This window comes from Octopus bimaculoides, chromosome 2 (genome assembly GCF_046866305.1).
Source record: "Octopus bimaculoides isolate indiv1 chromosome 2, ASM4686630v1, whole genome shotgun sequence".
Taxonomy (NCBI): domain Eukaryota; kingdom Metazoa; phylum Mollusca; class Cephalopoda; order Octopoda; family Octopodidae; genus Octopus; species Octopus bimaculoides.
The window spans coordinates 33,732,898-33,749,452 of record NC_142929.1 but is presented as its reverse complement, the minus strand read 5'-3'; the positions used below and the strand labels follow the sequence as shown (position 1 = coordinate 33,749,452).

The 16,555-nt window shown below is 32.4% G+C and overlaps 1 protein-coding gene across 50 annotated transcripts in view; it reads left to right on the top strand.

Moving 5' to 3' along the window:
* Window positions 1-16,555, top strand: part of LOC106868006 (uncharacterized) — a 553,573-nt gene that overhangs the window by 400,909 nt on the left and 136,109 nt on the right. For 37 of the 50 annotated variants that reach the window (XM_089342694.1, XM_089342659.1, XM_052976095.2 and 34 more), the window contains 2 exons: window positions 5,704-5,733; window positions 14,640-14,774. In XM_089342694.1, coding sequence (XP_089198820.1) covers window positions 5,704-5,733; window positions 14,640-14,774 — 165 coding nt within the window. The remainder of the gene's footprint in view (window positions 1-5,703; window positions 5,734-14,639; window positions 14,775-16,555) is intronic. The other 13 variants (XM_089342726.1, XM_089342623.1, XM_089342529.1 and 10 more) reach the window with 1 other exon arrangement.

The window sequence follows — 16,555 nt, the reverse complement described above, 5'->3', positions numbered from 1 at the left end:
TTCAAACTTTATTCTTCAGCACATTTGGTAATGACGACATTTTGTCTAATCAAGGATAACATCATTTGGTTTGCACTAACTTAAAAAAAAAATTTTTTTACATAGTTACCTTTACAAATCTTTGGCATGGCTATTTTGCTACTTCAAAGAAAACACACTACACACACATACACACAAACCTTGGGCGGCGAAAGAAAGTAAACCCAACAAAATATTGCATACTAAAAGTAATTTAATAATTTTGGTAAACTTTTTTGTTTTTTTTTATTTTATAACCATCAGGATTTGGATGCATATTAGAACCATTCTCTTAGTATAATGTTAAAATTTCAAGCAGTTTATAACTAAGTTATTTGTTCTTTCTTGGTGCATTTATTAAAGAGTAATTGGTTCTACCAATCTTTTCGTATTTTTATTGACAGAACTTTCCATGATGCCAGATGCTCAGGCAACTGCCATGTTCACAATGTTTTGCAACTGGTTAATTATTTCAACCAAATAAAAAATTTGATGTTGCATATATATATGTGTGTGTGTGTGTGTGTGTGTGTGTATATAAACACCCACATGTATAAACACACACACACACACATATATACATACAAGCACACATACACATATATATACACACACATATATACACACACATATATATACACACACACACACACACATACATATATATACACACATACTAATTACAGGAACTGAGTTCATCGGGCTGAGGCCGCTGAGTCTTTGAAACTTTAAGTCGCTGGGAGCCTAATCAAACTGTTTTAAATAATAGTAATAATAATAATAATATATATATATATACATGCATACATATATATATATATATATATATATATATATATATATATATATATATATATATATATATATATATATATATACATGCATACATATATATATATATATATATATATGTGAGTAAAAATAAATACAAAAAAGGTGGGGTTTTTTGTATGATTGTGTATAGAGGAATATATTATTTTGCTTAAAAGAGTTCCAACACTGTCTGTTTTTTATGTTTTATTTATATTCCTGCAGAACTAATGTGGGGTATAGAATATGGAATATATAATATGATATACAATATACAATATAAAATAAAATAAAATAAAAATGGATGGCACCATGAAAGAAAGTATTGAATGTAGATGAAATATTGAGTGTTCAATATAAAGGATCAAATATATAAATATATAAATATATATATATATGTATATGTATGTATGTACGTGTGTAGAAAGTTGAAAAGGAACACACAAATTGATATGTGTAAGGAAAATAAGACAAGGTAGAAAATACTAAAATAATTTTATCACGAAGAACATTTTAGTACCAGCTTCAGTTTTTGCGACTGTTTCCAATTAGAGTAAAGCATGAAAAAGAATTAAATTATAAAAAATTAAATGAAATGTTTTTTAACAATATTTCCATAGTTTTTAAATGCAAGGGACATTTTCCTTTTTTGTGTATGTCTGTTTCTCTCTTTTTTATTCTTGTGAAGGTTTGGTAGCAGGTAGCAGGTGTTAGCAGTCCTAATATTTGATATGAGTTCTTGGTTTTGATTGTATAAGCAGCAGTAATAGCTGAGGAATGTGGTGGCAAAGAAGAAGAAGGAGGAATATGAATAGAAGATATAATAAAAATGTGCGAGTGGTATGACAGTAGTAGAGTGTTAGTGTAATTGTCTTAAATGGTCAAGTGACCTGTTGTGGTTGTAATAATAGTGATTGGAATTGTTCTGGATGAATTCATGGGTAGTGACTGTTCTGAATATATCGTTTTGAATATTTGCGTGGTTATTATTCTAACACGCTTGTAATAGTGTCATTTATGGTGGACGCATTCAAAAGGGGTTTATATTTTATGATTAAAATATGATTCTTTGCTAATGCGCTGACTACAGGCTGCATCGTCCCTGAATTTATAGAGGGGAAAAATTCTGAAGCTGGGTTGTTTATTAGTGGCGCAAATGTCGATGTGTTCACTGAATGCTATTTTTCTGTATTTCTGAATTTTAATCTGGGATTGATGTAGACTGTTTTTGGTTTGGCCTTTGTATTTCTCTCAATACCAGGGCAAGTTAATACATATATTAGGTTCTCTGAAACACACATGTAGTTGTTTTTCATTGTAAAATGTTGACCCTGTTTGAAAGAGAACTCTGATCTCTCAATTAGGTTAACACATATATCACAGTTAGGTCTTCTGCATTTATTTACTTCCAGCTTTCGTATTGTTGTTGAGAGTACTTGGGCTTGTGTTAAGAGACTTTTCATAGACTTGGGTTGTCTCTTGCTCTTTATGATGGTGTGCGTTTGGAGGATTACATTTATTCTGTGGTCCCTTTTTAGTAGAGGAATGTTCTGGAGGATGGTGTTGAAGGCTTCATTGTTAAGAGGGTTGTGTGTGGAGATGTATGGTAGGGCTTTTGCTTGTAAATCCTTCCTTAATTTGGGTTGTCTGAGTTTATGGATGTTGAGTTGTAGGGCACATTGAAAGCCTATATCATTTAGTGATGGTGGGTAGTTCTTGGTAATGAGTGTATCCTTTAGTTCATAAAGTTGTGTGTCTCTGGTGCTTGTATCAGAAACTATAATACAAATACTTTTTGCTAGGTTGAAAGGGATATTCATTCTAGTGTATCTGGGGTCGCATGAGTTGAGCAGTAGATATTGCTTGGAGTCGGTGGGCTTATAGTATATACCTGTTTGTTTTTCGTTGTTAGATTTTTTAATGAGGATGTAAAGAATGCTTAGATCAAGCCCATTTATAAGTGTTTGCAATTCTTTAAGCCTCTCCATACTTTCATGCATTTGAAAACAATAGAAATATTTTTGGGAAAAAACGTACCATTTATTTTTTCCACAATTTGTTTTTTGTGGCTTACTCTAAGCTGAAAATGTCACAAAGACTGAAATTGGTACTAAAATGATCTTCGTGATAAAATTATTTAAGCATTTTCTACCCTGTTTTATTTTCCACACACACACACACACACACACGCACGCACACACACACACACATGTATCATACTTAATGCATACACACTGTTGATAGGCTAGTTACTGTGTGGTATTTGTCTCGAGATAACACCTCTCATGGACATGCTTGTGTTAAAAACAAAATAGATTTCAGGAGATGAAAATTCACCCTAGCAAATATATATATATATATATATATATATATATATATATAGTGTTGTAATCTAATGGGATCTGATATTTCCATATCATGTGATATGTGATTTAAATTTTTTATAGGAAAAATTTCTTAATTTGACAATTCTTTATATTCACCATTTTGTGAATATCAATTATTTTGTTTAGAACGTGTCTAATATAAATATATATCACTTTCACATACACTTACACGTACAAATGTTTATCATAAAGTAGTAATGCAGAGTGGTTGGTGTTAGGAAGGGCGTCCAGCCTTAAAAACTCTGTCAAAACAGACACAGTAACCTGGGTAGTCTTCTACCTGGCCAGCTCCTGTCAACTGTCCCACCCAGACATGCATGGAAGTTGGACATTAATTGATGATGATGAAGTAGTTGAACAGAAACCCAAAAGTATTTAAAGACTGAGCTATGATTTCTCTCTCTTTCTCTCACACATACACACGAAAACACACACACACACACACACACACACACACACACTCACACTCACACACACACACACACACACACATGCATGCACGAAGTTAATATATAAAGCTACTGATAAAATTGCCCTGAGATTGCTACAGTCCTTTTTTTTTCTTTCATTCTTTTCATTCGTTTCAGTCTTGGGAAAATCATGCATCATGCTTGGAGAAAGATATATATTTATTTGCTTAGATGGAAATATATGTATCCCTTAGTTTATAATTAAGTAGTTTATACAAGTGGCTGTCAATTGAAGTCTTGATATGCAGCTATTTTGTGTTGCCGAAACCATGATTTTTCAGTTACTGCTGAACTTAGACATAAAATGGAAAATAATTAAAAAGGTTTCTTAGTAGTTATCTCCCCTAATTTATGCAACGTGCAGCCACTTATGTCATCTAAATAGATTTCTTTTGTACAGAAATTAAAATATTTTGTTCATGTGAAAGATAGAATTTGCTTATTAATACAGTGAATAGAAATATATTTAATAATTCACTCATTTATAGCTTGAATATGTATTCTTTTCACTTGGTTCATTTTTCTAAGTTGAATTAGATTTAGCATCCATCTTCCCTGCTTAAAATTCAATTCTCCCCTTCACATTGTTATCTGCTGCCTACTTTGTCCAGTAGATAGTATAGTAATGCATTGTTAGGAAAAGTAGTTGCAAATATGATCTTGAATGGCTTTTCAAATTATTATTTATTTATCAAATTGATTTCTATGTTATTTTGTTGCTGCAATTTTGTTTTTAATTTTGGGGTTTAATAAAAAAACAAAAACAAAACAAAACAAAAACAAACAAACAAACCAACAAACATCTTAGATATTTACTATTCTTAATAATTTCTTTTTATTGGTGATGTAATGTATATCCTATTTTCTGATTCCAAATGTAATGATTTTCTGTGTGCATTGATAATTTTTTGTATAACATTTCCTAGTTATTGTAAGGTCTAATTCCTAAGTCTGCAGCAGTAATGGTTTCTAGATAGTAACACCATTACTCTTATGTATATATTCTTGAGCTGTATGTATTTAATACACATGCACTCAGGGATAAGTATATGAAGGTAGGAATGACCTACCTTGATTCGAGTTTCTGATGCTGTACTTAGGTAGAAGAAAGTACTTAAAAAATATTTCAAATCTCAAAACAACCTGAGGAAGTAGGCATTAGATGTTTCACTTGAAGATGATTTGTATTCAAACAATACTGGCAAGGTGTTTAGTTGAAGTAGAAATTATATATGTGAAAGTGTGCATGTGTGCTTAGTTAAATATTCAGTTTAACATGCTAAAATAACTTGATTATTTATAATTAATCTAAACAATTGATGACTCTAACAGCTATAACTTCTTTACTCTGTATGCAAATTTCTCTTTCTCTCTCTCTCTTTCTCTCTCTCTCTCTCGCCTCTCTTCTCTTGTGTGTTGCTGGTAGTAGTATATGTGCATTCATTAACATATAGTTCTAAGAAGTGTATACATGATTAAATATCTGTGTATACCTAGGAGGTAGCTGGATTATATTTTGTGTTAGAATAGTTTTCACTGAAGTTCTGTATACTCTCATTGTTCTAGTAACATAGTTATTAAAATATTTTTTCCAGCTGTTTACAATAATAGTCTGAGCAAATGTGCCTTGGCATTGTTAATAAACAACTTTCCTCTACAGTTATGACATAGTCAACATATTTAGGATCACCCTAAACCATTTATTTATGAGCTAACCATCTTCATTGCAATGCGGAATAATTTCCATTTAGTTGAATCTTCATTACATCAGGATGTATGAAAAAAAAAAAAAAGCTTCTGGCAGGATATACATTCATAGTTATTGAGCTATGAGCCTAAAAAGTATCTTATCCATTAGTATCATTACAGCATTATTTCTTTCACTCTTGGTGGCACACTTAAAATATTGTTGGGATACTTTTCTAATGCACACCTGCACCAGTTTCAATAGATTTTCCACTGGGTCATATTAGTATAACTTGGTGGGTTGATCACAAATTTCTCTTGTAACCTTTCAGATATTATACCCAAAAGCTTGAGGATAATGAGTGAGTTTTGCTTCAATTTTTTTTTTATTTATGTATATATATATGTACAATGCTGTACCACATATATACATATATATATAATGTTTATATATCCATTCATTAAACATTCAAAACACTGCATGCTTGTTTTTTCTTTTACCTCTGCTTCTGCTGCCTTATCTCTCCAACATTTCACATTGCATGGTTTCATTTTTTAATACTTTAATATCAATTTGATTGTCAATTGTACATTTACCTACAGTTTCAGCTATCTTTAACAGAGATTTTCTAAAAATCTAACAACTTCCGTGAGAGCATTTTACCTTTCAAATAGATGCAACACAATAGAAGGCAGTGATACTGTTATTGAACACAACCTTTTAATATATATACATATATTATTATTATTATTATTATTATTATTATTATTATTATTATTATTATTATTATGGCAGTAAAATGGCAGAATTAGCACCCTGGACAAAATGCTTAGTGGCATGTCGGTGTTTTTAAATATTGAGTTCAAAATTCTTCTAAGGTCAACTTTGCCTTTCCTCCTTTTGGGGTCAATAAGTTAAGTACCAGTCAAGCACTGGGATTGATGTAATTGACTAGCCCCCATTCCAGTGAAATTGCTGGCCTTGTGCCAAAAAGTTTACACAATTATTATAACTACTACTACTGTTACTACTGCTGCTGCTGCTGCTACATTAGCTGATACTTCGAAGTGGTGTATTATGCTCTTGAAGAACTGAAACAAAATGCCATTTGATTTTATACACATCAGTTGAGAAACTGACACCATTCCATTTACAAAGCAAATCAATATATTTACATTATATACTGTTATTAATAAAATATTATTATTGTGCTAATTACCTATACTTAGTGATGGTGGTGGTGATGGGGGGAAACAATCTGATATTGTATATGACATCATTGTGCACAGTCCTTAGCTTTTGAACACATCTATTTTGTAATAAGTATTTAAGCTGTCACACCAATAGCATGATCACTGCCTACAATTCAAGGACAGATAATCCACGAAGAGACCAAACTCGAACTCAATGCTTACATTTTGCAATGCAATAACCAAGGATACTGGAATAAAAGAATGTTTTGCATCATTTGCAGATTAACTGCACTTTTTTTTCTGCAAGTTGTATACTAAGTCTGTACTGAGTTGTGTTTATTTAATATTTCTTTGGCACTCAGTTACACTGGTATTGTGAATTGATCTTTTTCCAAAGTATTTTAATGTTAGCATGTTTGTATTCCTTGTTTTATACAGTTTTTGACAACATGAAAACGAAAACCAGATTAAAAAAAAAGGAAAGAAAGAAATAAAATATGCAATTTCTACTGAAATGCTACTTTACATTATTAGTGTTACAACTACAACAGATTTCTTCTCTTATTATAGTGACTGGGAGTTAAATGAATATGTTATTATTATTATTATTATTATTATTATTAAGATGGCGAGCTGGCACAGTCCTTAGTATGTCGGGCAAAATGCTTAGTAGCATTCTTTATGTTCTGAGTTTAAATTTCACTTAGGTCGACTTTGCCTGTCATCCTTTCGGGGTCAATAAATTAAGTACCAGTGAAACACTAGGGTCAGTGTAATTGACTAGTCCCCTCTCTCCAAATTTCAGGCCTTGTGCCTATAGTAGGAAGGATTATTATTATTATTATTCTGCCAAGGTTGAATTTGCCTTTCATCCTTTTGGGGTTGATAAATTAAGTACCAGTCAAGTACTGGGTCAATGTAATCGACTTCCCCCTTCCTTCAAAATTTCAGTCCTTGTGCCTTTAGTAGAAAGGATTATTATTATTATTGTTAATTGGTAGAAGTTACAGAGTAACTCCATGGTCAAGAGTCTCATGCAATGCCTAAGTGAAATATGTGTGTGTGTGTGTGTGTTTATACACATATACACACATGCAATTGTATTTTCAGAAGAAGTGGGTTAATGGTGACTTTGAAGTTTTACTTGCTAGATAGACGGACAATGGCCAGCAGGCTGAAACTTTGAAGTCACTCTTCTTTTCATCCCTCTTCTTATAAAAGTCTTCTAAATACTTACTTTACAAAAAGTATTGAGTAATTTTTCAGTTTAATGTTAGATTGTTTTTATCATAACTCATCCTATATACAGACATATATACATACACACACACACATACATAAATATGTACAAACATGTACACCCAAAAAGATTGGTTTTCATGATGGAAATTTGTTAGTGGTTTACTGTATTTTTTCTGTATCTATTTCTTACTTCCTATGTTTCCTTAATTTAGTTTTTGTTCTTATCAACTGTTAAAATTACATAAAATTGAAACCAAAAACATGTGATGTGCTGTTAAAATCTGATTTCTAACAGTTACTAATGCTTTCAGCCTTAAAATTCCATATGGAACTTTGTCATACATTTTACCTTTATATGTAGTAAAAGCATTAATATAGAACTCATATATTTTCTGCTTACTAGAATTATTTTTTATTAACCTAGTTGTCTTTTTCTTTGTCCATTTTCTTCTGTGCTTACCTTTGCAGTGAAATGATGTAGTTTTAGAGTACTAATATCTTACTGAAAGTCCTTTTTCTAGAGAAAATGTTGATGCTGTATTGTAAATCTGTTTTTGAGTGAAAATATTACATTATTATTAAGAGATTTTTCTTCTTCCTTCAATTATGTTTCCATTTCTTGCTGTGTGCCTTCCCAATACCTAAGGGAAAGAAAATCATGATATACATTAATAGGATATTAAAATTAAACTCATGAAATTGTTCATTTACAAAATCAAGCAAAGTGTAAAGAAAAAAACAGGAAGGTTATTTTTCTCACAGCAACAATGCTCTTTTCAGTATGTACCAGTTAAAACAGTTTTTGGCACTTCTTACAGGGATGGTAAGTCAGGGATCATTCTCAAATAACTTTTAGTTCCTTTTTTAATTATTCTTAGTGCTCCTTCAATCACTGGTATTGTAACAGACTTGAGATATCAATTTTTTTTTTTTATTTCAATGAGCAAATCTTTATATTTTCTCAACTTGTCAAATTCTTTTACTGCAATATTATGATCACAAGAGATGTTCACATCAACCAATACACAGTCGTCATCATCATCAACATTATTATTATTATTATTATTATTATTATTATTGCTTTCTTAAAATACAGACCTGATTCTTTGTATGTAGATGGTAACAGCTTGGAGAGCAATATCAAAATTCACAAGAAGACAAATTATTATAGCAATGGCATTAACGGCTCAAATATTCCTCATACTGGTGGCTGGCTTTCAGTTTAAAAGTATAAATTTCTCTAACTTTGTTGTTGAAAGTTATAAATAAGGGAATAACATAGATCTTTTGGTAAGAGGACTAGAATACAGCATTGAGGGTTCCTTAAATGTAAAATACTGAAATAATTTCTGAAATTATTAGGGGGTTGCAGTGGGTGAGAAATAATAAATATACATATGAATTACTTTTGTTTATAGGAGACAGCTAAATAACTATAAAAAAAGGTGGGGCTTTGAAAGTACTTAGCATATTTTCTGGCATATATATAAGTCAACATAGTTTATAGTGTAAACTTGTAAGCATTCAAACAACATCACCATCTTTCCAAATTAGGCTGCATTTTACATGGAATATTTGGTCCTTCAAAGTTATCATGGAGTATAAGTCAATATGTCTCTTTTGGCTGTCAAAAGTTTGTCATGTATGTCAGAAAATATGGTACAGTGTATGAACACATCATGGTTAAGAAGTTTATCTCACAATTACGAGGCCTTGGGGGTTAATCCCACTGTGTGGTGTCTTGGGTAGTGGGTTTTTTTTTCCTTCTTACCACAGTCTCAGATCAATCCAAGCCTTGTAAAGAAAATTAGGTTTATGGAAACTATACAGAAACTTATCAAATGGATTGTATCAATAATTCCAAAGTACAACCTTATCATACACTGTGTCCTACTGATTCTGCACAACATGCTAAGGAATAAATGTTACTGCTTAGTTCAATATATCATTGAACTGTTAAATGTTTAAAACCATACAAAAAGATTTATAATATTAGGCATCCATTGAGAATAAACTGGAATTGTTCAAATAAATGTTTCTAATATAAGCTCCTTTTGTCTCATGCACATGACTCTGATCTAGCATCACATCACCTCTAACAAATCACAAATTCCTGTTCCTTTCTGAGCTATGAATCTTTCAGCTCTTAACTGCTCTCAACCCAACCTGCTTTCCAAATATCACTCTGAAAAATGATGTCTGCACATATGCAGATTCCACTCTTGTCACCATTTACTCCTCAGCTGGATATTAGCAACAAAATCTCCCTCCATAACTCTACTAAATATATCCACTTCCTCTACAGCTTCTAGACTTCTCCAACTACTATAAATTCTTTAATCATATCTCTTCCTGCTTTGAGGACAATTATCTTGCTTTATCTGTTTCGAAAATCATCATTTTTGGTGGCTGAAATTTTCACACCTCTTCTAAGCTCAAATGCCTCATATACACATACTACCAGTGCAGAAACTGAATCTTTTGTAATCCTCAACTCTCTACATTAACTAGTTTCATTCCTGACTAACACACAGACACTGCTAATGTCATTGATCACTTTTTTACGACCTCCAAATTTGACCTCTATTATACCAAAACTGTCTCTGTGCCTATCATCTCTACTTGCCTATGCCAACACTAGCCCCTATTCTTACCAACCTCTTCATTCTCTCTCAGTAGAGAATATCTTTGGAGATGTACTACAATGTATCTCATCTCCAAGAAACAAAACTCCTATGATCCTGAAAACTACTGCCCTCCTCTTAGCCAATCACATCCTTCTCCATCACCTTGAATCTCTCTCTCTCTCTCATTCATTTATGATCACCAGGATGGCTTTGCAAAACCAGATCTACTAGTGATCTGCTCTGCTCTGTTACTCACCGAACAGCTTCTGTACTTTAGAAATCTAGTGAAAATAGTGTTGTTCTTGGTATCAGCAGTACTTTTGACCATGGCTGGCATGCAGATATCCTTTCAAAACACCTGCTGATTGGTTTCAATCATCTTGCATCTCTTAGATTGATGGCCTCATGTCAGATGATGACACTCTTACAGTGTGCAGGTCGAGCTCCCTCTGACCCACTCCCTATAAACTGGTGTGTCACTGGATTCAGTTCTATCCTCACCACACTCATTCTTCTCTGCATCAGTGACCTATTTAATGTCACCACTAACATTACCACCTCTGTCGTTTCTCTGTAACCTTCTGAAGTAACATCTACATTAGACAACACACCAAATTTACAATAGCTCTATGAACACACACACACACACACACACACACACACACACACACACACACACATGGAGCAAATATCTTGCATCAACTTCAAAAGTGCAAAAATACATTGTTAATGTACTCATAAAGAAAACATTGAATTTCACCATCTCCTTCTAGACACTTACAACCAAAACCCTTTCCATCACATCAAATTTCTAAGTCTCACCACTCCTCATGATTTCTTCTGATGAAAGCTCATCTTCAACATAGCAAAGATAACATCTCAATGACTGGTCTTCTCCTTCAAAATCAGAAAATACTTCAATTCCTAACAACTACTGAGCTTTCAAGTATACAAGCTGACATTGTATATAGTTTAAACATGTAGTGTAAATGTCCAAACAGTGTCACTATCTTTCCATATTCTGTTGTATTTCACATGGAATGTTTGGTCTTCCAAAGTTCTCTTGATATAGAAGCCCACCTACCACTTCTGGTTGTAAAATTTGGGATGGGAAATTTGACTTGTATACCAGAATATACAGTACTAACATTCTGCAAAATTCATCCCAAGAATGGCCACTCAACTGATTAACTTAAAATCATTTCAAAACACACTTCAACCTCTGGTACTAGGATGTCTTGTCTTTCTCTGTCTTTTCTATTGCTATTACTATGACTTCTAGTCCCTTTCCACTTAGGCTCTCTTCTTCTTGTTACCCATATTACTGTCAACCCCTCCTCAGCCCACTCCCCTAACAACTATACCCAGTTCTTCTTTCCCAGAATGTTGATTCTCAGGAATTCCTTGCCTGCACTTGTTTTTCCTGCAACTGTCATCTTGAACAGCTTTACTGGAATGTTAACGGCATCAACACTAATATCAGAGGGTTTGCAAATGCCATAGACAAAACTCCTTTCTCCAAACTATAAAGCAAGAACTCTTATCTCAAACACATACATTTTCCTAATAACAATCCTGACAGTATTAATAATGGCAATTTGATAACATTGCATTTATCATTTAATTTCCAATTTTTCAAGCACTAGCATTTATATTGTTGATGCCACAAGATTTTATAAACTTTCAAGGGAACATGAAATAATTCTTTTTTGAAACAGTGGATCTGAAAGCACATAAGGCTATAAATAATAGCATGTGAATATTGGGCGTAGGCAGCCTTCAACTTTTTCTATCCAGAAAGGTTTTTCAACCCAATGTTTACATGTTACTATTTGTAGATCTATGTACTTTGCTTTGCTCTGAAAAAGAATTACTAGTATTAACATCTCCTTTTTTTGTTTGTTTTACTAACTATTCTGTTTTGATACACAATGCTTTAATCTGTTTGCTGTTGTTATTCATTGCCTGGCAGTCTTCATTGCATTTTATTCTGTAAAGAAAGAAAAAGAATATGTACAGTTTCTAACATTTTAATTATTGAGAAAATTCCCCTCCCCCTAATTCTCCTGTACACTTTTTTGTATATCTGATCCGTTGTTAGTGTTTTACTTTCTGTCTCCATTCTGATCTGCGTAAAGTCCCACAACTCTGATTTTTATCACTTTTTTTTATATTTGTTGTGCCTTCTTAATTATTCACTGATGTTTGTAAATTATTTTAAAACAGAAAACCAATCATTATCTGTAAATGTCATTTTGAATAGTTCTTTCATGTCTTGAAATTTATTTACTTTTTTCTGTTTTATTTTTTTAAAAATTCAGCTAAGATTCCTCATTTTTTGTTGTTCTAAAACATGTTACAAGAAATAAAAATTCCTTTCATCTCTGGTTTTAATGAAAGCTATATATATATAAAATCAGTGTGTCATAGAAGGCTATAGGAATGCAGATTAAGCATTAAGTATAAATAATGACATTTACAAGTACTATAGAATTATACTGTAGAAATATCTAATTAGTCCTGATATTTAGGGTAATGTAACCCTTTCCTAGAATAGTAAGGATAAACAGAAATGTACCTATAATGTATTCTCCAATATTTCCCACAAAGGGAAACATATTCTGTCTCTCCTTTTTTCCTTTATCTCTTAAACACACTCACACACATTTTGGTAGTAATTTTGGTAATTGGAAAATACTCTGCAGGTAGTTTTTTACAGTAATAGAATCAAGTCTATCAAAATTCAAACCTTTGTATATGTGAATCTAAATTTATTCCTGTCAAAGAACTTTCTCACAGACATACTTTTTTCTTGTATTGAGGAAGAAAGCAATTATTTTTTGTAATTATTTAAAAATACAGATCTGTGGTTGTCATGATATTAAAAGTTCAGTGTCAGGTTGGTATCTGGGAGATTTCTAGTTTGGTTTCAAATTGACTTACTTCTGTTGCATTATCAAGTATATTTCATGCAATTATAAGTGTTATTACATTTACTAAAATTTATGGTTTAAGTGCTAGAGGCTTAAAACTGGCATTCACTAGGTTTATTTCTTTACAACAAAGATCTTTTTCCAAGAGTGAATACTCAATATAAAGAAGAAACACTATTTTGAAATAATAACATTGTTTTTTTATGAATAATTTTATCAATTAATATACTTTAAAAGTTTTATAATTAACGTTATATATATTTTAGTGGGGAAAAAAACACAACAAACTTTACAACATCCATAATTGGTAGATTTTCTTTAACCCAAAGTCTTCTCAGAGGAAACAGATCTGTGATCAAAGGCAATCCAACATCTCTTTTATGACTAAAGAGGACTGTATTATCTGAGGCATTATTTCCCTATTTAAGATGCTAGGGTATGATTTGAAGGAGATTTAGCTATTATTTCCAAGCAACTTAGTGATTATGTAGTAGTATCCTGATTAGTTCATCTTTAATTGCTCCATTATCTTTACCTATGGAACATTTGCTTTGGGAAATATAGAGTTCTTCAGTTTTAGAATTATGTCGACATAATTTCTTGTTATATTTTGAAGCCTACAAAGAGATATAGAAGTTTGTGGACATATATCTGTGTTAATCGGATACTCAAAAGGTAGAAGGTTCAGTATTAGTAGTATAGGCCTATGATCAACAGCATTCCAATTGTGAACATCCTGCCTTTTTAAATATTGAAGACCAGCAAATATATGTGCTATTTTGTAAGATACTACATTGTGATTTAGAAACGTTCAACTGTTATTTCTAGCATGTTGGGCTACTCACTAGAAGTATTCTTGTTGGTATTTTACCAACCAAATATTCAATAAAATAGAAAAATGCTATTAATTATTTTTTTTTTTTTTTTAATGATTTTCCTTTTCTCCATTCTAGGGTTTTGAAGAACATTCCTGTAACATTTCATTTCTTGCAGGATTGAATTTTGTTCTAGAATAGATTTAAAGTTTCTTTCCTATCAATTATTATTGTAGTCACTGGTTTTGCTGCAGCTTTTGTAATTTTATATCTTGGTGTCCACATTTCATAAACGTCATTTATTTGTTTGCTACATTTCACAATACTGTTTGATACTATATGTATGTGTGTATGTGTTAGCCTGTATATGCACATGTGTATGTGTATAATTTACACATACACATCTATACACATATGTGTAAGAATATAAAAAAAAATATTCTTAAAAATTTTCCAGAAAATTTCGACGGCAACAGGAGTTTGAAGAAATAGATGAGGTTGCAGAAATCAATAAAGAAGCAGTAGAGCCTCGTAAAAACAGTGATAAAAAGGAATTGGCGAAGAATTTCCACTCTATGTTAATTTCCAGCAGGTAAATAATAGCGTTAATGAAATTTAAGAATTTTGTACATTTTAATACAAAAAGATACCTAAAGCTAGTTTAGGTGCAAAGACTTTACGGCAACTGTTTGTTTGCATGGAGCTCAGTTTTACCTTATAATTTCTAGGAGTGGCTGTGTGGTAAGTAGCTTGTTTACCAACCACATGGTTCCGGGTTCAGTCCCACTACGTGGCACCTTGGGCAAGTGTCTTCTACTATAGCCTCGGGCCGACCAAAGCCTTGTGAGTGGATTTGGTAGACGGAAACTGAAAGAAGTCTGTCGTATATATATGTGTGTATATATATATATATATATATATATATATATATATATATATACATATATATATATATATATATATGTGTGTATGTTTGTGTGTCTGTGTTCGTCCCCCCAACATCGCTTGACAACCGATGTTGGTGTGTTTATGTCCCTGTAACTTAGCGGTTCGGCAAAAGAGACCGATAGAATAAGTACCAGGCTTACAAAGAATAAGTCCTGGGGTCGATTTGCTCGACTAAAGGCGGTGCTCCAGCATGGCCGCAGTCAGATGACTGAAACAAGTAAAGAGTAACCCTATCCTTACTTACAGCAGTATTGTGCAAGGCTTGAACAAGCTTGCACAAGCCAATTGTCTATACTTAATTTTTTTCAACATTCTTCAGATTACCATTTGTGGTACTCTAGAAAAGCTTTCTCCATGTTAGCTAGTGCAAAGTAAAGTCGTTCTTTGTTAAGAACTTCTCTTGAAGTTGTTTCTTCAGAAATATAACATGTGTTCCCAAGTTCTGGTATAAACACTAACTGAAGAGTGTCACTTTCCCCAGTTTTCCATATATCTTTTATTTTCTCATTAACTTCTGTTCCATATTCCATTAACCCTGTCACCTTATTAAACAGTCTCAAGAATAGACTAATACAGTTTGTGAAGTTTGAATACATGAACTATGAGATACAATGCACTTCTGTTACTATGTTTCTGTTGAAATACATTGCCTTCTTTCAAAGGCCGCAAGCTGGCAGAAACGTTAGCACACTGGGCGAAATGCTTAGCAGTATTCCGAGTTCAAATTCTGCTGAGGTCGACTTTGCCTTTCATCCTTTCGGGGTCGTTAAATTAAGAACCAGTTGCATAGTGGGGTTGATCTAATTGACTGGCCCCCCCCCCCCCCCCTTCCTCAAAACTTTTGAACCTTGTGCCTAGAGTAGAAAAGAATATTGAAAATAATGAAAACATCTAGTAAAATAACTTTGTCGTTATTAATCTAGTATCTCGGGTGGCAAGCTGGTAGAATCATTAGCATGCTGGGCAAAATGCTCAGCAGCATTTCTTCTTCTTTTACTTTCTGAGCTCAAATGTTACCAAGGTTGACCTTGTTTTGGGGTTAGTAAAATAAGTACATTTTGAACATTACTAGCCTTGTGCCAAATTAGAAAGAATTATTAATCTGGTGTCTGGAACATAAGTTAATATGAAATTTTGATAGGTTTTAATTTAGATCATTTCAAACTGGAAGTTTGTATCATAGTCTTGGATGAGTTGATATTAAAAGGATTAAATAGCATTATATATAAAGTTCTCGAATAAGTATATAAATAAATGGTGGTCTTATGAAACACAAACCCTCTTAGGAGAATGAATGTCTTCAAGACAGAATGTGTGGTCCCATCTTCCTTGGAGTTTGAAATATTGTTTAAATATCAGTAATAGTATACAATAAAATACCAACAACTGATAAACACCTGCTTTATTATACAAATATGCTCTAAT